The sequence below is a fragment of the Lampetra planeri genome, chromosome 1 (genome assembly GCF_965212315.1).
Source record: "Lampetra planeri chromosome 1, kcLamPlan1.2.h2, whole genome shotgun sequence".
Classification (NCBI taxonomy): Eukaryota; Metazoa; Chordata; class Hyperoartia; order Petromyzontiformes; family Petromyzontidae; genus Lampetra; species Lampetra planeri.
The window spans coordinates 19,099,595-19,125,079 of NC_136107.1; the positions used below are offsets into that span (position 1 = coordinate 19,099,595).

At 45.1% G+C, this 25,485-nt stretch overlaps 1 protein-coding gene across 10 annotated transcripts in view; it reads right to left on the reverse strand.

The window, feature by feature from the left end:
• The window catches only part of LOC144719616 (POU domain, class 2, transcription factor 1-like), a 116,939-nt gene extending 95,384 nt beyond the window's left edge, over window positions 1-21,555 (reverse strand). For 6 of the 10 annotated variants that reach the window (XM_078595781.1, XM_078595724.1, XM_078595774.1 and 3 more), the window contains exon 1: window positions 21,500-21,555. In XM_078595781.1, coding sequence (XP_078451907.1) covers window positions 21,500-21,536 — 37 coding nt within the window. In that variant the 5' untranslated portion in view covers window positions 21,537-21,555. The other 4 variants (XM_078595787.1, XM_078595738.1, XM_078595748.1 and 1 more) reach the window with 3 other exon arrangements.
• Window positions 21,556-25,485: the final 3,930 nt, after the last annotated feature.

Below are 25,485 nucleotides of genomic sequence, written 5' to 3' on the forward strand. Positions count from 1 at the left end.
ATACACTCAGCGTGCCTAATCTATATATATAAAATCGCAAATCTGTCTGTCTGTGTGTGTGTCTGTGTGTCGCCGGACCATACGCAGTTTCATTGGACGGCGGTTGCCCCTGGCAACGGGTAGCGACGCCTTCGCCGCTTTCATTGGACGGCGGTTGCCTCTGGCAACGGGTAGCGACGCCTTCGCCGCGGGGTGGACGCCATTTTTAATTCCCGTTAAAAATAGGCGCACGCATTAACACGCGACTCTGAGGTAAATTCATCAAAGTTTCACGTCCTCTTCACTCCCCCCCCACCACAATGTGTGCAATTACTATTATAGGGTCGGTAGATTATAAAATTATAGCGATTAGACAGTATTATTGTAGCGCGGGGGGGGGGAACGGCACCCGTACCCAGCCTCAGCCGGGTGGGAAAATCAGGCGAGGCCGGAGGCTCTGCACGGTGCGAGGCCTCGACACCCACCACGCGACTCTGAGGTAAATTCATCAAAGTTTCACGTCCTCTACAGAGTGGTGAGGGAGGGAGAGTCGTGAGGGAGGGAGAGTGGTGAGGGAGGGAGACTGGTGAGGGAGGGACAGTGGTGAGGGAGGGAGACTGGTGAGGGAGGGACAGTGGTGAGGGAGGGAGAGTGGTGAGGGAGGGAGAGTGGTGAGGGAGGGACTCAGCCTCAAAACGAGTAACTGGTGTGGCGTATTAACATTGCCACTGGGGAGACAAAGGCGGCCGGGCGTGGTGGATACAAGTCCCGGGCGAAGTCGGGTAGTACAGCTAGTATCAAAATATTTAGCGTGTAGATAATAGATTGGCAGTGCACTGACTTGTTATTAATAAGCAGGCAACAGTGTAGATAAGTGGAAGTGTTGCACTTTAAAAGTGTAATAGTATTTGTATTAATTTATTTTGTAGTAACATTAAATTTGTAATGGCAATTGGTCTGTGTATGACAGTAACAAAAGAAGCAATGTGTGTGACGTTAGGGAAAGTTGGAAATAAGTTAAATGAATTTCGATTTAAAGCTTTCATGACTGCTTTCTTTTTTATTAGGACATCTAAAAAGGGTAGCTTGCCATATTTTTCGACTTCCATGCTATTCCTACATAATACACTAGCATAATATGACTGAGACCCCACACCGCCTACACATTCCACAAGGAGTGACTAACCCCATATCTGCATTTGTCATCAATATGCTAAATTCCTCTGTTGATATGTAAATTCCTTTGTCAAGGTGCTCTCCTCCTCTCACCCAGCTTAAAAATACGCTGCCAAGCTTGGTGGTGTTCATTAGGACGCTGTCTTTCCGACAGCTCTGTTCTTCACCTGAGGACGGCTGCTTGCGTTGTGGCCGAAACGTCGTGAGAATTTTGTTTTATTATGTTTTATTTTTATTATTTTATTATTTCCCTTCTACGTGACTTTACCAAAAGATGTTCTTAAGAATCAGGATACACTGTGTTTTCATTATTTTAATGCACCTCTTGTCTAAATTTGCAATACAGAATGAACGTTTGGCTGATGGCCCAAAATCTTACTATTTTTTGGTGGCTTATTGCATGTCCATTATTTAATACATTTTCCACAATCCACCAAGAGCGTAATAATGGTGTTGGCATTGTCTGAAACTTCATAATACTCAATGAAAGTCTTTGCGTTTGCGAGATTAACTCTACAAGAATACACCGTTTGTTTCAACATTCTCCCCATACAACACCGGATAAAACGCATCAATGACTAACGAACACACACATAAAAAAACACAAAAAAACAAGAGCCAATAGATTAATCTTATTAAAACAATAATTTATGTAAGCCACATTAATACAAATTGCTCATTTCAACATTTGTATGACATCAATAGAAAACACAGGAAAAAAGACCTCATTAGGATACCAATTAAATTAAAAAAAATTACAGGATATAGGAAGAATTTTCCATGACAAATACATTAAAGTACCTAATCTACATTACATATATAAATACAGGCAATGTTAGTTTAAGAGAATAGCTGAATTTAGCGATCATGGTTATCCAAAACTCACAGCAGCAATGATAACGACCTTCATGACGGGCAGGAAAACTGCTTTTAAGCAGCACAGGAATAGCTAATGTCAAAATTCGGATACACCAAAACACCATCACCCCAGGCAAGTAAGAGTAAAACCGGCTGTTATCATTAGCCTCTCACCTGATCCTGCTTGACTGATACTGGAAAAGCATAGGTCCTTACTATACCACTCGGGTTGTTCGGGGGCGCCTGCGGCGCTCCTCAACCATTTATGGCCTTTGGCCAGGAAATTCACAAAAATGATGCATTCACGCAAGCACCCGATGCTCCGTTTTGAAGTTTTAAAATGAAACATCTTTGAATTGTATTATGTTTTGAATTAGATAATTTTATTTCTTCATTAAAAGCTTATATAATTTTACATCTGGAAGACTTAATTGAAAACGACATTGTGCGAATTTTCTCTCGTTAAGTAAAATGGCCTTCACCATTGGAACCTCCTTTGCCAGTAGCAAAATATGATAATTGTTTTTTTACCCTTTTATCTGGCAACAAAATTGTGAGACTAGGCTCTAAGAAAAGCTGTCTCGGGTGTGGTCCAATCAATTTCAAGGACAGTGCATACATTATCAGAGTGTGTTTTTTTTGTTTGCATTCCGACCACAAGTATTGTGGTCAATGCAAACATGACTCCTTGTAAAAAAGGTGTCATTTTGTTTCCAGATAAAAGGGTACAAAAAACGGGGGGCGCGTGTGGGGCGAGCGGTACTGTAGTGGTTAGTGCGCTGCGCTATGAACTCGGCGACCCGAGTTCGATTCCCACTTACTACCACCACCTGTGACGATCATTTGAACCGGTCCTGGGCCTCCCCTAGGTCGACTCAGCCTCAAACGAGTAACCGTGGTGTGAACATCGCCACTGGGGAGACAAAGACGGCCGGCCGTCGAGAATCCAAGTCCCGGGCGAAGCCGGGTAGTAAAGCTAGTAAACTCTATAGTAGTAGCTACTGACTCGATAGTAGTAACTCTAGAGTAGTACCTAATGACTATAGTATCTACTGATTCTATTTAACTCTATAGTAGTGTAGTGGCATAGCGCTGACAAGCATTGTGGTTAATGCAGACATGATTCCTTGTAAAAGGTTTCAGTTTGGTGTTTTAACATCTTAACACCTGTTTTGTTGCCAGAAAAAAGGGGCAAAATCCATTATCATATTTTGGTACTGGCAAAGGAGACCCCATGATGAAGGTGAGAAAGCTTGAAACGTCAATTGGGAATTATTGCATTTAACATACGTACCATAAAATAAGCCTTGATTTGGCAGTATCTGAGTTTTCACTCACATTGAACGTGCAAAGTGGCTCATACTCCCTGGCTATGAAAGGAATTATATACATTGTATATTATTCAGTGAATCCAAGAAGCCCATAAATGTGCAGCAAAATATTTTTATAATTATTTAAGTTATCCTAATTATTTATTATATAACGCTATGTACATTTTTATCGATAGATTGTATTGCGTCTACGTTGCCAGGAGGGGGCACTGCTCCAACACTGTATATCTGCCATCCTTCAACTTGCACAGACCAGCAATATTTAAGTATGGTCAAAAATCCATCTTCATCCACAGTGTGGAGAAGCCCTCATACAGCAGTGGATTGATACACTGGTTGTCCATGTACACCTACACAGTAGTAGTATCATACTTGACTCATATATAATTATATATTTTTTAAGTTTTCCCCAAGCAGACAATGGCGCAGTGGTGACGTCACAATGCACATGTGCGTTAGCATGGTACAGGGTTGAGCTGTGTTCATACATGTTGACGTCACACCTCCCCACCACCCACCTTCCACCCCAGCCATGTATCCCGTACAAATGCGCAGGCAGTGCTAACTATTGTATATTAAGGAAAAGTTTATATCTAGAGTTCTCGTTAATATTCATCCGATTTGTGCGGATACAACTTGAATATTGATGGTACGCGTGCACACTAACGGTCTTCCTCCACACCCCTTCGCCTCGCGAGTGACGTCTGTCTCTTGCTGGTCTGGTCACCACCGCCCACCAGGCGAGAAAGGCAGGCGTGCATTCATGAATAATTCACAAGCGTGCGACTTAATTCATCATTTACACGTCCCGCTGAGCCATTCCATATTGATTGCCCGGCACATTAATAGAGATCACTTAAAATAAATAATAATAAAAAATACTAAGTCAGAATGTTAAGTTAGGAATTGCCATAAAAAAAGTCTGGACTGTACCCAATTATCTGCACTTTCTTGGTTCTTTCGGTAAAGTCACGTAGAAGGGAAGTAATAAATAATAAAAATAAAACAATAAAATTATTCTCACGACGTTTCGGCCACAACGCAAGCAGCCGTCCTCAGGTGAAAACCAGGTCCGTCGAGGCGACAGAGTCTGAATGAAACAGCACACGAGCTTGGCGCATATATATAAGCTGGGCGCCTTGACAAAGGAATTTGCATATCAAGAGGAATTTAGCATATTTATGGGAAATGCAGGAATGTGATTAGTACTACATATGCATGTGCATTATGCAGGATTAACAGCATCAAAGGGAGCTGCAGTTGCTGCTGCTGCTGCAGTTGCTGCTGCTGCTGCAGTTTCTGCTGCTGCTGCAGTTTCTGCTGCTGCTGCAGTTACTGCCTTATCCATTTTAATATAACACTATGTATTATTCTACCCACCCTAATGTGTATCACACTGCTATATATTTACTATACAATTACGACACCATACATTACTCTGCACACTGCACCATGCCAGTGAGTGGAACGCGGTCTGAAAGTCACCGTAAACGTGAACACAATCAGTTAAGATCCGAAATGGTTTATCACGTCCTTCCAATGATTGCTAAGCCAGAATCCATCTTCTCGGTTGAAATTGTCTCTGTGTTTGTATATGTGGATCGCCTCATGAACGAATCTCTCATGATAGCCAGATGGCTTGCAGAGAACCTCTGTCTTGGAAAAGTCTATGTCATGTGAGCCCACTGAATTGTAACAGTGATCTGCCACGGCTGAGGTGTTTGTCCTACCGTGTTTCAGGTCTGCTTTATGTTCACGGATGCGGTCCGAGACATGTCGTTTGATTTCTCCAATGTAACTGCTACCACAGAGGCAACTTAGTTTGTAGACGCCAGGGTACTGTATGTCTGGATCCACATCTTTTACAGACGGGACCAGATCACGGATTTTATGTACTGTGTTGAATCGGACCTGGATCTTGTGTTTAATCAGGATTTTGGAGATCTTTTTTGTGACCCCAGCAATGTAGGGTAAGGTGATGGTCTTGAAAGGCTCCTCAACAGGATCCTTCTTGATGGTTGGAGTGATGGCCTTGCGGATTGTGTAGTCGGAGTAACCATTAGCCTTAAGAGCTTGGCGTACATGTTTGAGTTCACTGCCAATGTGTTCCTGGTCGGAAATGCATTGGGCTCTATGGTATAGAGTCTTGATGAGGGAATTCTTCTGGGATGGATGGTGGTGGGAATCCGGTTTTAGGTAAGCATCCGTATGGGTGGCTTTCCTGTAGACAGAGTGGCTCATTGAACCATCAGGTCTCCTTTTAATTAGGACATCCAAAAAGGGTAGCTTGCCATCTTTTTCGACTTCCATGGTGAATCTGATGGCTGGGTGTATGGAATTGATGTGGTCGAGAAATTGGTCTAGAGCAGGCCGGCCATGTGGCCAGATGACAAAAGTGTCATCTACGTACCTCTTCCATAAGGTCGGGCGTAGAGTGGCAGTCTTGATGGCGTCAGTCTCAAATTTCTCCATGAAGATGTTGGCTACAACCGGAGATAGGGGGGAGCCCATTGGGGTGCCCTCAGTGTGCTTGTAGAAAGTTCCATTCCAGGTGAAGTATGTATTGGTTAAGCAGTGTCTCACCAGGGGGGGTACCCCAGCATTCAGTCCTTGATGAACCAAGTCTTCAATGATTGCGATGGTGTCAGGTACAGGAACTTTGGTGAATAAGGAAACCACATCAAAACTGACAAGCAGGTCGTCTGGGGACAGGGCAATCCCCTTGATTGTCGATACCAGGTCAGTAGAGTTTAGTACCGCAGAGGTGGTTTTTCCAGTGAAGGGCCGTAGGATTTCAGACAAAAAACAAGCCAGTTTATAGGTGGGGGAATTGATAGTAGAGACAATGGGACGCAGAGGTGTATCTTCTTTATGTATCTTTGGCAAGCCGTATAATCTTGGTGGCCTGGCTGCAGAAGGTTTCAACGAGAACTGTTTGGTCTGATCGACCACATCAATTCCATACACCCAGCCATCAGATTCACCATGGAAGTCGAAAAAGATGGCAAGCTACCCTTTTTGGATGTCCTAATGAAAAGGAGACCTGATGGTTCAATGAGCCACTCTGTCTACAGGAAAGCCACCCATACGGATGCTTACCTAAAACCGGATTCCCACCACCATCCATCCCAGAAGAATTCCCTCATCAAGACTCTATACCATAGAGCCCAATGCATTTCCGACCAGGAACACATTGGCAGTGAACTCAAACACGTACGCCAAGCTCTTAAGGCTAATGGTTACTCCGACTACACAATCCGCAAGGCCATCACTCCAACCATCAAGAAGGATCCTGTTGAGGAGCCTTTCAAGACCATCACCTTACCCTACATTGCTGGGGTCACAAAAAAGATCTCCAAAATCCTGATTAAACACAAGATCCAGGTCCGATTCAACACAGTACATAAAATCCGTGATCTGGTCCCGTCTGTAAAAGATATGGTTCCAGACATACAGTACCCTGGCGTCTACAAACTAAGTTGCCTCTATGGTAGCAGTTACATTGGAGAAACCAACGACATGTCTCGGACCGCATCCGTGAACATAAAGCAGACCTGAAACACGGTAGGACAAACACCTCAGCCGTGGCAGATCACTGTTACAATTCAGTGGGCTCACATGACATTGACTTCTCCAAGACAGAGGTTCTCTGCAAGCCATCTGGCTATTATGAGAGATTCGTTCATGAGGCGATCCACATATACAAACACAGACAATTTCAACCGAGAAGATGGATTCTGGCTTAGCAATCATTGGAAGGACGTAATAAACCATTTCGGATCTTAACTGATTGTGTTCAGGTTTACGGTGACTTTCAGACCGTGTTCCACTCACTGGCATGGTGCAGTGTGCAGAGTAATGTATGGTGTCGTAATTGTATAGTAAATATATAGCAGTGTGATACACATTAGGGTGGGTAGAATAATACATAGTGTTATATTAAAATGGATAAGGCAGCAACTGCAGCAGCAGCAGCAGCAACTGCAGCAGCAGCAGCAACTGCAGCAGCAGCAGCAACTGCAGCAGCAGCAGCAACTGCAGCAGCAGCAGCAACTGCAGCAGCAGCAGCAACTGCAGCAGCAGCAGCAGAAACTGCAGCAGCAGCAGCAGAAACTGCAGCAGCAGCAGCAGAAACTGCAGCAGCAGCAGCAGAAACTGCAGCAGCAGCAGCAGAAACTGCAGCAGCAGCAGCAGAAACTGCAGCAGCAGCAGCAGAAACTGCAGCAGCAGCAGAAACTGCAGCAGCAGCAGAAACTGCAGCAGCAGCAGAAACTGCAGCAGCAGCAGAAACTGCAGCAGCAGCAGAAACTGCAGCAGCAGCAGAAACTGCAGCAGCAGCAGAAACTGCAGCAGCAGCAGAAACTGCAGCAGCAGCAGAAACTGCAGCAGCAGCAGAAACTGCAGCAGCAGCAGAAACTGCAGCAGCAGCAGAAACTGCAGCAGCAGCAGAAACTGCAGCAGCAGCAGAAACTGCAGCAGCAGCAGAAACTGCAGCAGCAGCAGCAACTGCAGCAGCAGCAGCAACTGCAGCAGCAGCAGCAACTGCAGCAGCAGCAGCAACTGCAGCAGCAGCAGCAACTGCAGCAGCAGCAGCAACTGCAGCAGCTGCAGCAACTGCAGCAGCTGCAGCAACTGCAGCAACTGCAGCAACTGCAGCAACTGCAGCAGCAGCAACTGCAGCAACTGCAGCAGCAGCAACTGCAGCAGCAGCAACTGCAGCAGCAGCAACTGCAGCAGCAGCAACTGCAGCAGCAGCAACTGCAGCAGCAGCAACTGCAGCAGCAGCAACTGCAGCAGCAGCAACTGCAGCAGCAGCAACTGCAGCAGCAGCAACTGCAGCAGCAGCAACTGCAGCAGCAGCAACTGCAGCAGCAGCAACTGCAGCAGCAGCAACTGCAGCAGCAGCAACTGCAGCAGCAGCAACTGCAGCAGCAGCAACTGCAGCAGCAGCAACTGCAGCAGCAGCAACTGCAGCAGCAGCAACTGCAGCTCCCTTTGATGCTGTTAATCCTGCATAATGCACATGCATATGTAGTACTAATCACATTCCTGCATTTCCCATAAATATGCTAAATTCCTCTTGATATGCAAATTACTTTGTCAAGGTGCCCAGCTTATATATATGCTCCAAGCTCGTGTGCTGTTTCATTCAGACTCTGTCGCCTCGACGGACCTGGTTTTCACCTGAGGACGGCTGCTTGCGTTGTGGCCGAAACGTCGTGAGAATTATTTTATTATGTTTTATTTTTATTATTTTATTACTTCCCTTCTACGTGACTTTACCGAAAGAACCAAGAATATGAATCCCTGCAGTCACGAAAGCTTTAAATCAAAATTTATCTGCACTTTCATTCCACTCATCATAATTAACTTGTCTGAAGTACAATGTAGTCTTAAATTAGTTCGATAACTTCTCTGTTTGGTCATTAGTTTAACTATTATATATTATTAGTCTTTTGTCCGTCCAAAGACGGGTGTATTGCAGTAAATCTGAAACTTGCAAGCGAAAAGCAGACCGCAACGTGATAATCATTGCATTAATTCGTGTGCAATTTGTAAGGACGGGGTGACAGAGACCTATTTCATTTTAAGGATATAATCCCTTGTTCATCATGACGTCCTTTTTACTTTGATGTCTCAACAGCGTTCCGGAGATCGCGTGACGTGAGGGTTCTGCCTTTGCAGTGAGCGTTGTAAGTTGACGCTGCGGAGGGGGAAGGAGGTGCCTCGGCCCCCCATATGGAGTGATGTCAACCACTAATTATTATGAATGGGGGGGGGGGTGTCCATTTGGAGGATGTCACCTGCTCATGATTATTAACGAGAAGGGGGGTCCATGTGGAGGACATAACCTGTTCATGATTATTAATGAGGGGGGCTGGTCGATGTGGAGTGACGTCACGAGCATTAAGGACAGACATTCCTGGGTGATTATAGTATGTATAGGAGCCCACATCTTTTACTTGCAGCCATCAGGTGTCCCTCCATGCTAAAAAGGTTGAGAACATGTGGCGCACAATACACAAGTCTTAGGATTTCACCACTTTACATTGCCGTGTTGTTAACTAACTTTGGAAGCTTGTGTCATAGAATATCCAAGGAAACTGGTACCTATTTGAAATTACAAAAACTGCACCTCGTCATTTAAGTTCTACTTAATACAAGACAAGTGAATGTACATTCAAAAGTAAAAAAAAATATGTAAATACGCTTGAAAATATTATGCTCGAAGCCCAATCATATTTTATGCAGTGATAACAACTGTGCCAACAATGAACTGGCTAGATTTAACAACACACAAAGACGTGCATCTATTTGTTTTCCAGCCTGCACGAATGTTTGCTGATATGTTTACGCGTCACTTACAGATTTAAATGAGTTAACTGGCCGAACTTGGGTGTACAAAAGGCATATTTCATCTTCCTGGGCATTCATCTGATTTTTTAAAATAACTGCTTTGCACTCGAAATGTATTACTACAGAAGAAGGATACTTTATCTAAACTGGACCCAAGGAATGACCAACGTAGAAGTAAGAAAAATGTTGCACATAGAAGACATGATGATGCAGGCACTGATAAGAAGGAAACTGGCACCATTTGGACACATATGAAGGATGGACAACAGGAAAATTAAAAGTGTGTCGTTCTGAAAGAGAGGAAGACCTAACAGAGAATGGCTTGACGATGACATAAGAGATTGTGGCCAGAAAGATGCGGCACTACTTGAACATATTGGCACAAGACAGAGGAAAGCGGGAAACAAATAACGCAATGTGCAATGGACACTTACAGGCCATCTGCCCATGGATCGTGATGATGCTTTGCACTTTATGCATCGCAGGTGATAGGCATTGACTAGAGATTGCCTACTTGAGTAAAGTGCCGTAATGAACGTGTTCTAAATTGCCAGATGTTAAATATCGCACAGTACATTATTCAGAAAAGCGTCCCAATAGCCTCAAATTGAGTAGTTTTGTTCCTGCTCTTTGAACTGATATTTATCAAGCACACATTTCAAGAGTATTTAAACTAAACCCCACACAAATCAAGATTATCCAGAAGTACAATTAACATCTAGACACATTGATACAACTTTTTAGTGTTTCTCTCACATTCTTAAGTCTGATACATTACACTAACCTTTTTTTTCTCCTGGGTAGTAAAGTGATATTTCCTAATTGCTAATGCCTCAAAAGTAGAGAAAATGGCTATTATTCTCCACAAACTTTGCTTTTGTGACCAAGACAGTGATATTTAGAAATTTACCTATTTTCAATGAGAAAAACAGGCAAATGTGTATTTTCGTTCACAAAGTCAGAAAATAACAACATATGAATCAAAATAAACATGTATTTATACTACATACAAAAATTACTACGAAATATTTAGACACCAAGGTGCACTACCACAGGCGGGACTGGCCACAGCGGACCGAGTTCTCTGTGGGGAAGAACAACGTCAAGTGGGAGCCACTGGTGGACCCCGGAAGGTGCCGATGCCACCACTCCACATCAAATTGGGACTTAAGAAACAATTTGTCAGAGCTGTAGATAAAGTCGGCAGCCTTCAAGTCTTCTTCCCTAAGCTGTCTGAGGCAAAGGTCAAAGCCGGTGTCATCGTCAGACCAAAGATAAAGAAGATCCTGGAGTGCAATGAATTCCCCAAGAAGCTCACTAGTAATAGCTGTCGCAGTGGTTCGTGGCTTCCTGGGCAATCACAAGGTCGAAAACTATGTGAAGCTGGTTGAGACTGGTGAAAAACTAAGGCACAATGGGCTGTAGGATGTCCCTCAAAGTCCATATCCTTGATGCTCATCTTGATAAATTCAAGGAGAACATGGGAGCGTACTCGGAGGAGCAAGGAGAGTACTTCCACCAGGATATACTGGACTTTGAACGCCGTTACCAAGGACAGTATAACGAGAACATGATGAGAGACTACATTTGGGGGCGGATTCGTGAAAGAGATTTACAGTATAATTGTAAATCTCGAAAAACTACTCACGTCTAAATCTTTTGTAGTCATTGTATTACTTTAGTATAAATACGTGTTAATTTTGATTCATGTTGTTTTTTTCTGACTTTATGTGAACGAAAAGACACAAATTTGCTCGTTTTCTCATTGAAAATAGGTAAATTTCAAAATATCACTGTGCTGGTCACAAAAGCAAAGTTTGTGGGGAATAGCCATTTTCTATACTTTTTAGGCATAAGCAATTAGGAAATAACACTTACCCAGGAACAAAAATGGTGTTACATAGTGTTATCACTGTCCACATTGTATAATCGAGTTTACTATTCACTGTGATCAAAATTAACCATTCATGTTTAGATGTCAGCTGAGTATGAATTAATATTCACAAAATGAATTTCCATTTAAAGCTTTTGTTACTGCAGGGATTCATCTTATTGGTTCTTTCGGTAAAGTCACGTAGAAGGGATATAACAAAATAATAAAAATAAAACATAATCAAATACAATTTTCACGACGTTTCGGCCACAACGCAAGCAGCCGTCCTCAGGTGAAGAACAGGTCTGTCGGAAAGACAGCGTCTGAATGAACACCGCCAAGCTTGGCAGCGTATATTTAAGCTGGGTTAGGGGGGGAAGAGCACCTTGACAAAGCAATTTGCATATCAACAAAGGAATTTTGCATATTATGGAAAATTGTGTATAGCAGATAGTATAATAATAAATAGTATAAGTGTAATGTTTAATATAATGTATAAGGTAATATATAGTATTGTAATTGTATAGTGAATATACAGCAGTGTGGTATACAGTAGGGTGGGTAGAATAATACATAGTGTAATACATAGTGTAATATTACAATGTATAGTCTAAGGTGGTGTATAGTAATGCAATATATAATTTGATGTTGGATTTGTCTATGGCAGTATATAGTACGGGGTAGATCCGTGTGATGTAAGGAAAAAGTTTAGCTGGAGGCATATATTTTTTGCGACATAGAATTGTAATGTATGACTTTCTGTTAATAGCTCAGCTTATTGGAGAGTATATTTAGTATATTGATGATATTTGATGTAGTTTATATTTTAGTTTTTTACGTGGTGGTTTGGCTGCTACAGCTCCTTACTATTAAAATTCCTTCCCTTTATTACCTACCTCCTCCCTTTGTTGTTGCTAATCCTACATAATGCACGGGCATAATATGACTTTGAGACCCCCCCCTCCTACGCATTCCACAAGTAGTGACTAATCCCATATCTGCATTTCCCATAAATATGCTAAATTCCTCTGTTGATATGCAAATTCCTTTGTCAAGGCGCTCTTCCCCCCCTAACCCAGCTTAAATATACGCTGCCAAGCTTGGCGGTGTTCATTCAGACGCTGTCTTTCCGACAGACCCGTTCTTCACCTGAGGACGGCTGCTTGCGTTGTGGCCGAAACGTCGTGAGAATTGTATTATTTTATTATGTTTTATTTTTATTATTTTATTATCTCCCTTCTACGTGACTTTACCGAAAGAACCAAGAAGATTCACAAAATGGTCCTATGCTCTTTGGCAGACTGGTCATGGTCATAAAAAAAAACTTTTAACAAGTCTCTTGTCTTACAAACTCATGAAAACACACTACAGTAAGGTCGACTACACATTCGTAATTCTTCAGCTAATAATCATAAGCAGTTTCTAATGCCACCTTTACATTTATGTATACATCCAATCGACCATGACAAGTGCAATGTAGCTGGCACACGCTTATTCAATTAGACGAGATATTCAAATGTTCCATCACTACTATCACTACTTTTATAAAATATTTCAACAATGCATTTACCAAAAAAAATTGTAGAAAATATGCTAATTCGGGCCCTCGATAAACCAAATCAGCGTGTTGCGGTACACCGATAACAGTAGGAAAGGCCAGATTATAATGCGAGACAGTGGTGGCAGCAACGAAAAACACTTGCACTGCGGTAAAAAGGAAAAACCAAATTCGTGCTCGCAGGCTCCGTTACCACCGCCACAGCTGGAATGACTTACTTGTGCGGCGTGGGCCGCGTTTTGCCAACTGGAACAGCACGTGCAGTCGACAATGCCTGCTATGTACTGCACGCTAAATGGAAATTCCACGATGACCTCACTTGTGATACAATCAGTACCTCCTGCTCAATGTATACTTTGTTTTTTTGTAGGATTTGCAGTGTTGAGAGAGATGCATATAGAGCTCTCTAAATTATAAATGTAAATGCATATACCACTGCAATGGTCCGAGTAATTCTTTGAAAGTAAATGTAATGCTATTTGAGCAATATAGCTTTTTCAGAAGCGACCTGGCCACAAATATGATAGCTCAACGAAGTGGCTTATCACGTGCAAATTTATAGCAGCCAGATACTCTAAACGCATGTTTCTAAATGTGGAGGGGAAACTGGGGAGAACATACAAACTCTAAATATAAAGGCTTCAAGGTCGAGATGGAACGCACTATCTTCTGTCTACCAGGTGAGGTAGCTAACATTTTGCCACCGCGGCACCCCTATAAGTGTGCTTTGTAAATGTGGGAAGATTGGCAGACACGACAGTACTCTCACTCAGGCATTAAAGCACATGTAATGTTACATTTACAGGCTTCAAGTAAATGGACTGTGGTTTTCTGTTACGGTACTTTTAAAGACCACATTACAGTAAAAATGACAATTCTAAAAACACAGTTTGAGAAGAAAAAATTAGCTTTAAAAGAATTATGCTTTGTATTACCCAAAAGTCTAATTACCAAAAGTATGCTTATCAAAGCCATAAGAAAAACAGTTACAGTGAACACTAAAGTACATTGGGTTTAAAAAAAAGTTAAAAACCCTACTCTTTGGTTCGTCATGTACGTGACTTTACCGAAAGAACCATTTCAATATTATTTAAACTACTGTATTACGATGCGAATCTGCACTTTATCTGAAACCAACAAGTTATATATTGCTCTTAATGCTGCTAAAACAAATAGAATTGCAAATTTCACACCGCCCGCCACACTGACCCACTGCAGAATGTCATGTTTTAGGTTGGTGAACAAAACACGCTTGGCTATGCCACTGTTTGAAGCACGTTAAAAAAACAACGGAACAGCCTCCTTCATAAAAACTGTGACATTGCCAAGTGAACCCAGATGCGCCTGTAACAATACCGAGCAGACTTCTGCGTACCAGTGTCAACCAATGAGTCCAAACGTCGCCCGAGGTCTGCGGAGCATGGTGAACCTGCCTATTCCTCTGGATAAAATTATGCTTGGGTCACCACACCTTTGCCTGGAGCAGTGTGCCACTTCATGTTTGAGCGGCGCGTACACGTAGCGGCTCCTCTCTCTCCCATCAGATCGGTGTTTTTATGTTTTTTGTGTTATCCATCTACGTGCATTTGTTCGTCATCATCACGTCGATTAAACGTAAGGCGCACATACTCTCGCGAATTTCTGCTCGCCATCGGCAGAACCACACTCATGGATATGAACCCAGCAGACGCGGAAGAGCTACGCGACTGCGGTCTGCTCCAGAGGCCTGCTCTACCACCGACCCCCACTACTGCAACCAGCCTACAGTGGAAGCGCCACAGGCGGTGTATGAGGAAGCAGAAGAGGGGAAAGCGCGGAGGTATCGAGGCTAGACGAGCGGCTAGCCCTCACCGGCCGGCTATCCCTACCATCACACTGGCCAACGTACGCTCGCTGGAAAACAAACTGGACTATATCCGCCTTCTTCGTACAACTTCCAGGACTGTGAGTGAGTGCTGTGTCCTTGTGTTTGTGGAAACATGGCTTAACGATAACGTCCCGGACCATGCCATTCAGCTAGCCGGGCTAACATGTTACCGGGCGGACAGAGCGCTCGTCGAGGGGGGGAAGACTCGCGACGGGGGACTGTGTTTACATCACCAATGCCTGGTGCCGCGACGCTGTTGTGGTCTGCCAACACTGCTCATCATTGGTGGAGTTTATGGTAATTAAATGCCGGCCATTCTACCTGCCGAGGGAATTTAGTGCCATATTGCTGGTGGCACTATACATCCCCCCTGGCTCCGAAAACAACAGGAACGAGGCACTGTATGAACTCCATCAGCACATCGGTGACCAGCAGACAGCCCACCCAGATGCCTTCCTCATTCTGGCTGGGGATTTCAACCATGCCAACCCCAAGAGTGTGTTTCCACAACTCCAGGGACACATCAACTTTCCCACACGAGGAAACAATATCCTGGACATTGTCTACACTACACACAAAGGTGCCTACAAAGCCCGTCCCCTCCCCCACCTTGGGGCCTCAGATCACACCACTGTTCTGCTAACGTCAGCATACAGGCCGCTGGTTAAAGTCACCAAACCAGTTATAAAGCGGATCTGCGTGTGGCCTGAGGGGTCTTCAGAGGCACTCCAGGACTGCTTCTCCACCACCGACTGGAACATGTTCAGAAAGGCAGCCACCTACAACAACACCGTAGACCTCCAGGAGTACACGGAGACCGTCACTTCCTACATGAGGAAGTGCATGGAGGATGTCACGGTCACCAGAACCATCTCCATTCGGGCCAACCAGAAGCCATGGCTGACAGGGGAAGTCCATAGGCTCCTGAGGGCTCGGAACGCCGCCTTCAAAGCTGGCGAGGAGATGGGCCTGAAGACAGCCAGGGCCAACCTGTCGCGAGGCATCAGATTGGCCAAGAGGCAGTACTCCAGGAGGATCGCCGACCGCTTCAATGACAGCAGAGACACCCGGAACCTGTGGCGAGGGATGCAGACCATCACGGACTATAAACCCTCTCCGCAGACCTGTGACAGCTCCACCTCTCTGCTGAACCAGCTGAAGGATTTCTTCGCTCGCTTTGAGGCAGACAACAGCACCCCAGCACAGAAGACTCCACCACCTCCCGGCGACCAGGTGCTGACGCTATCCCCAGATAGCGTGAGGGGATCCCTCAGAAGGACGAACCCAAGGAAAGCCCAGGGCCCTGACAACATTCCGGGTCGTGTCCTGAGAGACTGTGCGGAGGAGCTCACAGATGTCTTCACCGACATCTTTAACACCTCGCTGAGACAGGCTGTTGTACCTACGTGCCTCAAAACTACCACCATCATCCCGGTCCCGAAGAAGTCATCACCCTCCTGCAACAATGACTACCGCCCGGTCGCACTCACTCCAATCCTTATGAAGTGCTTCGAGCGGCTAGTCCTACAACACATCAAGTCTGTCCTTCCCCCTGCCCTAGACCCTTTCCAGTTTGCGTATCGGTCTAACCGCTCGACCGATGACGCCATCTCCGCTACCCTCCACTCAGCTCTCACCCATCTGGAGACTAAAGACTCCTACGTCAGAATGCTGTTCATCGACTTTAGCTCAGCATTCAACACAATCATCCCCCAGCAGCTCATCCACAAACTAGACCACCTGGGGCTCAACACCTCCCTGTGCAACTGGCTGTTGGACTTCCTGACAGGGAGACCACAGGCAGTTCGAGTTGGCAGCAACACCTCCGGCACCATCACACTGAACACAGGGGTCCCCCAAGGATGTGTGCTGAGCCCCCTCCTCTTCACTTTGCTGACCCACGACTGCACACCATCATTCAGCTCCAACCTCTTCATTAAGTTTGCGGATGACACAACTGTGGTGGGTGCCATCAAAAACGGGGATGAGACAAACTACAGGAGGTGAGCAGGCTGGCCACGTGGTGCAAGGACAACAATCTCCACTTGAATGTTGAGAAGACGAAGGAGATTGTTGTGGACTTCAGGAGAGTGCACACCCAGCATACTCCGCTAACCATCAACGGTGCTGCAGTGGAGAGGGTGAGATGCACCAAGTTCCTGGGTGTGCACATCTCTGAAGACCTGTCGTGGAGTCACACAACTGCATCACTGGCCAAAAAAGCCCAACAGCGCCTGTACTTTCCCCGCAAACTGAGAAGAGCAGGAGCCCCGCCCCCCATCATGCACACCTTCTACAGAGGCACCGTTGAGAGCATCTTGACGAGCTGCATCACCGTGTGGTACGGCACCTGCACCGTGTCCTGCCGCAAGACTCTGCAGCGCATAGTGAGAGCAGCTGAGAGGTTCATTGGTGTCTCTCTCCCCCCTCTTCTGGACATTTATAACACCCGCATCACCAGCAAAGCAATCAAGATTGCAGGTGATCCCACCCACCCATCTCACAGCCTCTTCAGCCTGCTGCCGTCAGGGAGGAGATTGCGGAGTCTTCGGGCCAAGACCAGCAGGCTCAAAGACAGTTTCTTTCCCCAGGCTGTCAGGAGACTCTACTCCCTCCCTGCTCTACCATCACTCCCCCCCCCCTCTGCCCACCCTCCCCCCTTTGCCCCCTGACCCCAACCCCCACACACACATTCACTCGTACATCCTGATCTCTGGACTGCACATTGCACTACATCGCACTACCACACCGGTTTAAATATCTTATTTCTTTAAATATTTTATTTAAATAATATTTTACATTTTATAATTCTTGACTGTTGTTTATTTTAAGTCTATTACATTTTTGATTATTTATCTTGTGTTGATCGCCGATTGTTTATTGTTTATTTATGTCTGTTAATTGTGATTCATTTTTTAATTGCTTGGTTGCACCGTGGGACCAAGAGAGAGGACTGTAATTTCATCTGTGTTGTATGTCATGCATGTAACACACTTGACAATAAAGTGATTTTTGACTTTGACTTTGATTCAAAACAACCTACCTGCTAAAGAGCCACAGCTGACACGACATGTTTAATGTTTTTTTTTCAGTTGTTCGGTGCTCTTGTAATGACTTGGAATTCTACGGCGATTTATAAATTGTTGTTACAGGCATTATCATGAGTAAAGTAAAAAAAAACAATGCCAAACTAATCGGTCTCTAATTTGTTGGTCATAATTATCCAAATAAAATAGTGCTGCATCTATGTAGTACACATTTTAAACGTTTAACGTTGATGAAGACGTCTCACAAATAAGACAGTGGCAACACATGCCACTTAAATAATTAAGTCATGGACTATAAATTCCCTCTATGGGGCATACCATGCACTGTACTGTAACTTCACACCAGAGCACGGCAAAATGCAAAAATTTTCACTGCAAGACCGTGAATCTTTTTTTTCATCCTTTATATTAAGTTCACTTGCTTGCTTACGACCGTGCAAATCTTTCGGTCGTTTTTTAACCCACTTCCCGTGATCCAATCGAGCTGACATTTTCCACACAGACTCGTTGTGCGTGACAATTAATTTTCGTGAACATTTTTTTCCAAAATTTTACACTCTTTAGGGAAAACAATTTTAATATTTAATTACCAATTGCTTAATGCTGGCAGACAATCATCTGACCCATAGGTGGCAGCCATCTCAAGCCAGAGGACGAGAGGATTCTAGCCGCCACGCATATAAAGGATTTAAAGTGAAAAACTTTGTTTTTACGGGTTGATTTTTTCCATTCTGCCTCGCAAAAAACAATGTTACAAACGCACGTGGATCGTACTGTTTACAGATGCTCATGCTATCACACGCAATAGCAAGCTTACCCGGCCTTCAATTGCTGTAGCAATACCAGCATTTAATACGTGTATTTGTATTTTTATTCTGAGATTTCCTTTGGCATTTTTCCAAAAAAATCGATAATCGATACTATCATGATATATGCGGATTTTTTTTTATTTAAATCTGATACGGATCAAACTGCTTTATTTAGCGGGTTGCAGTGCTTTGAAAGGCCACTGCACAGGTTTTTTATTCCGTTACATAATTTAAAGTCAGGCTACATTAGAATCAGTACGGCAGTTCAAAGACGGTGTTTGCCGCCTAAATCAGACGCATGACACAGTAAAGTGGTACTCTGCTTGGCCCCAGAAGGATAATGATTTGACTGCGTAACATCCCCGAGAAGCAATTCAACTTGAAGCCAGATGTCAGTTACTATGCTATAACTACAGCACCTCCAACACGTTGTGATATGCCAATGGGAGTTTACACGAATGGCTCAGGACCAGAAACTTTGGGTGGACAAAGAGCAAAGTGACAAGCAAAGTCAATAACAGCAGTAGCAGCAATGACATCGGAAACAAGAAGTGGCACCATCGTTGCTCCGAACTTCCCGCGTGAGCAGCCAACAACTTCGTGGGGCTCATTCCCCCCCCCCCTTCCAAGTCAAACGCACGAGCACAATTGGCGACGCTATTATAACAACCAAAATTAACAACAAGAGATGTAAAATGTTCGATTTAAAGCTTTCGTGACTGCAGGGATTCATCTTCTTGGTTCTTTCGGTAAAGTCACGTAGAAGGGAAATAATAATATAATAAACATATTAAACAATTAATGTATCACGACGATTCGATTGCAACACATCATCACCAGGTGTGAAAACCACACCGCCACTTTTTTAAAAAATTCTTGCTGTGGTTTTCACACCTGATATGATGATTTGCTTGTGTTGCAATCGAAACGTCGTGAGAATTTTATTGCTTTATTTCTAATTATTTTATTATTTCCCTTCTACGTGACTTTGCCGAAAGAACCAAGAATCACAAGAGATGTATTCAGGACAACTTCTAAAAACAACCCTTCCGAAGCCAGTCGTGCAAGTGAATGCTTGATCGATTCCATTAATAAAGTGTATGGCAAGGTTCTTCCGACACATGCCACTGACATTAATCAGGTTCGGTCACAACATTGCGATCTGCCCATCACACATCGCTTTACAGTACAAGCTCAAGGGGAGACATAAAAGAACACGGCTCTAATGTTCTAGATACAGCAAACACCTTGTCCGTGTGTCCCGGTACGTCACAGGTGAATTTAAAACTTCGTTTGAGAGAGAAAACGTATAACTTTACAATGTTAGTCTTAAGCATTACAGTTAAGTTATTACAAAAAAGTGCAAAAGTTGATGCGACTTCTCTCGCATGATTTTCACTTCACTTTATCAACAAAGCATTTGATAACGCAAAAAATTGTTATTTTATTTCTATTATCATTTTTATTATTCATTTTTATTTTTACCTACGTGATTTTACCGAAAAAAACCTAAGAGTATGAATCCTTGCGGTCACGAAAGCTTCACATCTACAATTAATACCCTCTACGGGGAGTTTTTAACAGACGAGACAATAATTTTTCGATTTAAAGCTTTCGTGACTGCAGGGATTCATCTTCTTGGTTCTTTCGGTAGTCACGTAGAAGGAAAATAATAAAAATAATAAAACATAATAAAATACTATTCTCACGTTTCGGCCACAACGTTAGACGCTGTCTTTCCGACAGACCTGTTCTTCACCTGAGGACGGCTGCTTGCTTTGTGGCCGAAACGTCGTGAGAATTGTATTTTATTATGGTTTATTATTTTTATTATTTTATTATTTCCCTTCTACGTGACTTTACCGAAAGAACCAAGAAGAACGAGACAAGAAGTCACAGCTTCAATTTAGCTGTGACGGTTCCACCTGATGACGTCGTGATTTATTATTTTATTTCTATTATTTTTTATTTTTTATTTTTACCTACGTTACTCATTTCTATTATTTTATTATTATTTTTACCTACGCGACTTTACCGAAACAAACCTAAGAGTATGAAAGCTTCAAAACTCACGCGATGAAACGCCACCGGATCAGCTGACCGACCACCACCACCACCGCATCTCTCAATGATTCGCTCCACTCTTATTCAACCACGGTCGTTTCGGCGACAAACACACAAGAAAACAACTTGCAGCAAACGCCAAATATCCGACACACTCATATGACGGAACCAATGATAACAAATAAACATTTTACTTAAACACCAACCACAGCGCATCACAACATCGGCAGCAACAGCATAACGCAACGCTCAGACACGAGACAAACCCCGCCTCGCCTTACTTTGCTTAACAACTACACAGATAACCTTAGATCGCTGGAAACGTAACACTCGCACGATGGTAATAATACAAAATAAGCATCGAAGACATACAAACAACACGACACACAACACGACACACAACCAACACAATCGCGACGACGACGATGATGCTGCTCATAGCGTGGAGCACATGTTAGTTGGTGTGGACAGCGAGTGGTGGTTGTTGTGGTTGTTGTAGTATTAGTAGTTAATAGTAATTGTAGGCGGGAGAGGCGACGATGAATATGCAGCAGGAGCAGCAGCAAAATGAGCCGCGTACCTGGTGGAGTGGCGCGTGTGGCCGCCCCGTCCGCCATTTTGAATATCAATCGCGCTCCAACAATGCACCGCGCGCGCGCCCCCCCCCCCAAGCAGCGAGGCCGCCATCACCCCCCCCCCCGATCACCCCTCCCCCCCCCCTACAAACTCCCCCACCCCCACTCACTCCCCACCCCCACTAACCCACCATCAACTCCCCACCCCCACTAACCCCCCTACAAACTCCCCCACCCCCACTCACTCCCCACCCCCACTAACCCACCATCAACTCCCCACCCCCACTAACCCCCCCCCCTACAAACTCCCCCACCCCCACTCACTCCCCACCCCCACTAACCCACCATCAACTCCCCACCCCCACTAACCCCCCCCTACAAACTCCCCCACCCCCACTCACTCCCCACCCCCACTAACCCACCATCAACTCCCCACTAACCCCCCCCACTACAAACTCCACCACCCCCACTCACTCCCCACCAACCCCCCACCAACTCCCCCCACACCAACCCCCACCAACCCCCCCACATCACCCCCCCATCAACGCCCCCACCACCCCCCCCCCACCAACTCCCCTCCCACCAACCCCTCACACCAACCCCCCCATCAACGCCCCCACCAACTCCCACTAACCTCCCCTACCCCCCGCCACCAACTCCCCCCACACCAATCCCCCACCAACCCCCCACCAAGCCCCCCCACCAACCCTCCTACCACTAATCCCCCCCAAACTCCCCACCAACTCCCCCCCACTAACCTCCCCTACCCCCCCCCCACCAACTCCCCCCACACCAATCCCCCACCAACCCTCCCCCCACCAAGCCCCCCCAACCCTAATCCCCCCCCCCACCAACCTCCCCCCTCACCAACCCTCCCCCTACCAACCCCCCCCCCACCAACCTCCACCCTACCACCGCCCCCTCCACCAACCCACACGAACACCCCACCTCGAATCGAATCCTCGATCGACCTATTTAACGATTCGATTCCTACGCGACGTGGATATAACAAAAAAACAGAATCGAATCGTCAACGTTGGCGAAGTGCTTCGGAATGTTTTCGATTCCTGCCCGTAGGTGACCGTCTTGTCCATATTAGAAGGTAGTAGAGTTCAAGGGTGCAGCCCCTGCAATTGCCTGATCACGCCACTGCTGGCAGAAGGGTCACCTTTAGAGGGGGCTATAGACACAGCCCCTTCTATAGACAGCCCCCTTGAATGGAGTATAGAGATGCAGCCCCTGCAATTTGCCTGGCTATCGACAGCCCCCTCTGTGGAGTAAAAAAGTAAAGGTGCAGCTCCTAAAATGTGCATCAGGCCACTGCTGGCCAAAGGGTCTCCACTAGAGGGGGCTACAGACATTCCCCTCTGTGGAGTATAAAGGTAAAAGTGCAGCCACTGAAAAGCAATTTAGCCCCGCCAATGATGTTTGTGCAGTTTTCTGGATGTCTTCTGTGAACTCGGTTGTTTTTTTTCTCAAATTTCGCTTTGGTTGTTTTTGGTTTGACTTCTCTAAGTTAACACCTGGTTAAACAAACTAAACTTGAAAACTAAATGAGGCTGGACAATGTAGCAATAAAAGTACGAAACTGGTGCAGAATTTGTCCCTTTTGTTTCTAGTTTTGTATTGTCAACATGTAAAAGGAATTGGTATCATCAGCCATGATCAATCCACTGCTTGATAAAGGCCTCCTCAAGCTGCCGACACCCTCTTCACGATCCTGCGATGCAACAATCCACAACAAACCGATTTCATCGCTCCATCTCCCAGGTGTCCGTCCTCTCGGATGCGTTCCATTCTCGTGGACATATGTGAAAAAGATCTTTAAAGCTCATCGGATTCCTCCAGTATAAACAAAGATTCTGACCTTATTCCTTGGCTGTCACTCTGTGTATTTATTATTCAAGACCATCGTCCATCATCCCGTAACGTTTCATCTGTATACTTTTTCACGAATTTGCGATTTTTCAAAACGCGATTCTTCGATGCGTGAGCGTTTGAAAGGCACGAAGGCTTGTGTCGAAACGTCAAATTGTAACGACATAAGTGCACGGGATCGGTACGCTTCCGTAAGATTATAACTTGACGTACTCGTAGGTTTTTTTTCGGCAAAGTCACGTAGGTTAAAAATAATATTATTTTATCTCTATTATTATTTCTATTATTGTATATTTATTTTATTATTTATTTTTATTTTTTACCTGCGTGACTTTACCGAAAAAAACCTAAGAGTTTGAATCCTTGCAGTCACGACAGCTTCAAATCTATAACTTGACGATTCATGCAAATTGTATGCAAATTAGTTCCTTTGTGCTGTAGCTTTGGGGAAGGGAACTGGAAATACAGTGGCCACGTGCGGGGAAAACGTGCTGGGACGTACTGCGCGTTGATTACCACGTGCGACGCAGTTACACGGGCAGCACACACACGAACATGTGCGGAGGAGACATCACAGGCAGACAGACGACACAGCGAAGCACAACCGTGGCAGTGGACAGCATAAAGCGCAAATACAAACAATACAAACGAGACTAAAATCAAGACAGCGCGTGCAGTGCACATGAGACGGTACGGCGCAGAGTGCAGATGCCACAGTAATTGAGACAAATATGTTATTCAATGGAATCGTGTTCGACTTGTGAAAATGCACAGGTATATAAAGGGAAATTAGTGAATATGTGTGTCTGTTCAAATGTTTAGCATACTTCCCAACATGCGAAAAACTTGAAATTTGCCATGTGGGTAGCTTCTAGACTGTACACAATGCAAACAATATAAAAATAGACTTGTGTATTTTTTTTTGGGGGGGGGCGCAATAATGGATATAATATCGTGCACGGCAACACCACAAGACACCCATCACAATGTACTCTAAATACAAACACGTAGAGTACTGGAGACATCGTAAATATAGTCAATAAAGATGTATTCGGACTTGTGTAGTAGGTTCAAATTAGGTGCACACACACGCAGCCTGGAGGCAACACTATTTATTAAACGGTAAGTAATATAACACTGTACATAAGGTGGTGACCACCTTCCTCAACTCACTAACACTCTGGAACACGACACAGACTGGACCAGGCAGGCAACGGCCTGCCTGGCCCAGGACGACGACTCGGGACTTGACGACCGATGATGTCTTCACTTTGGAGTACAGTACAACAGCAGCCTCGCTCTGCGTTCACACCACGCTTATATTTGGTTTGGCGTGGCTGGCTCCGCCCGGCGTGGCTGGCTCTCTTCAGGCCACGCCTCCCTTCCCAGGACACGCCTCACTTCCCCCACCTCTGGGAGGGTCCGGATCCCTCCACCACGCGACCCCCCAGGCACCCCCTTGGGGCCCCCAGCCTTCGTACGGGCCGACACAGTAGTGACCTTTCTCTGTCACTACATCACCCCCTCCTGTATAAACACACAGCCGTCCCCGGCTGTAACACAACTGTGAAACATCGAAAAGGTGTGCCTCCGAACCAACAACATCAATAAATGACCGGCGACCGATAAGAAATACAATCACGTAATATATACAGAATCGACGAGGGTAAAAGGGAACCGCATAGAAAACGGGGAATTAACAACAATTATACATGAAAACTGGCTAACCCACTTACGCTCCAGCACAGCCCCCCCACCCGTTAGAATCACGCATGCAATGACAGTCACCCATTAGCACCCCCCCGCCTTTCCGACGTGGCGTCACAACCAGTAGCACGCGTCGGCCATATCGGGGGGGAATTTCCATGTTACCACCCCACCGCCTTTCCGGCGCGGCCTCACAACCAGTAGCACGCGTCGGCCATATCGGGGGGGGAATTTCCATGTTACCACCCCACCGCCTTTCCGACGCGGCGTCACAACCAGTAGCACGCGTCGGCCATATCGGGGGGGGAATTTCCATGTTACCACCCCACCGCCTTTCCGACGCGGCGTCACAACTAGTAGCACGCGTCGGCCATATCGGGGGGGGATTTTAACCCAGTCTCTCTCC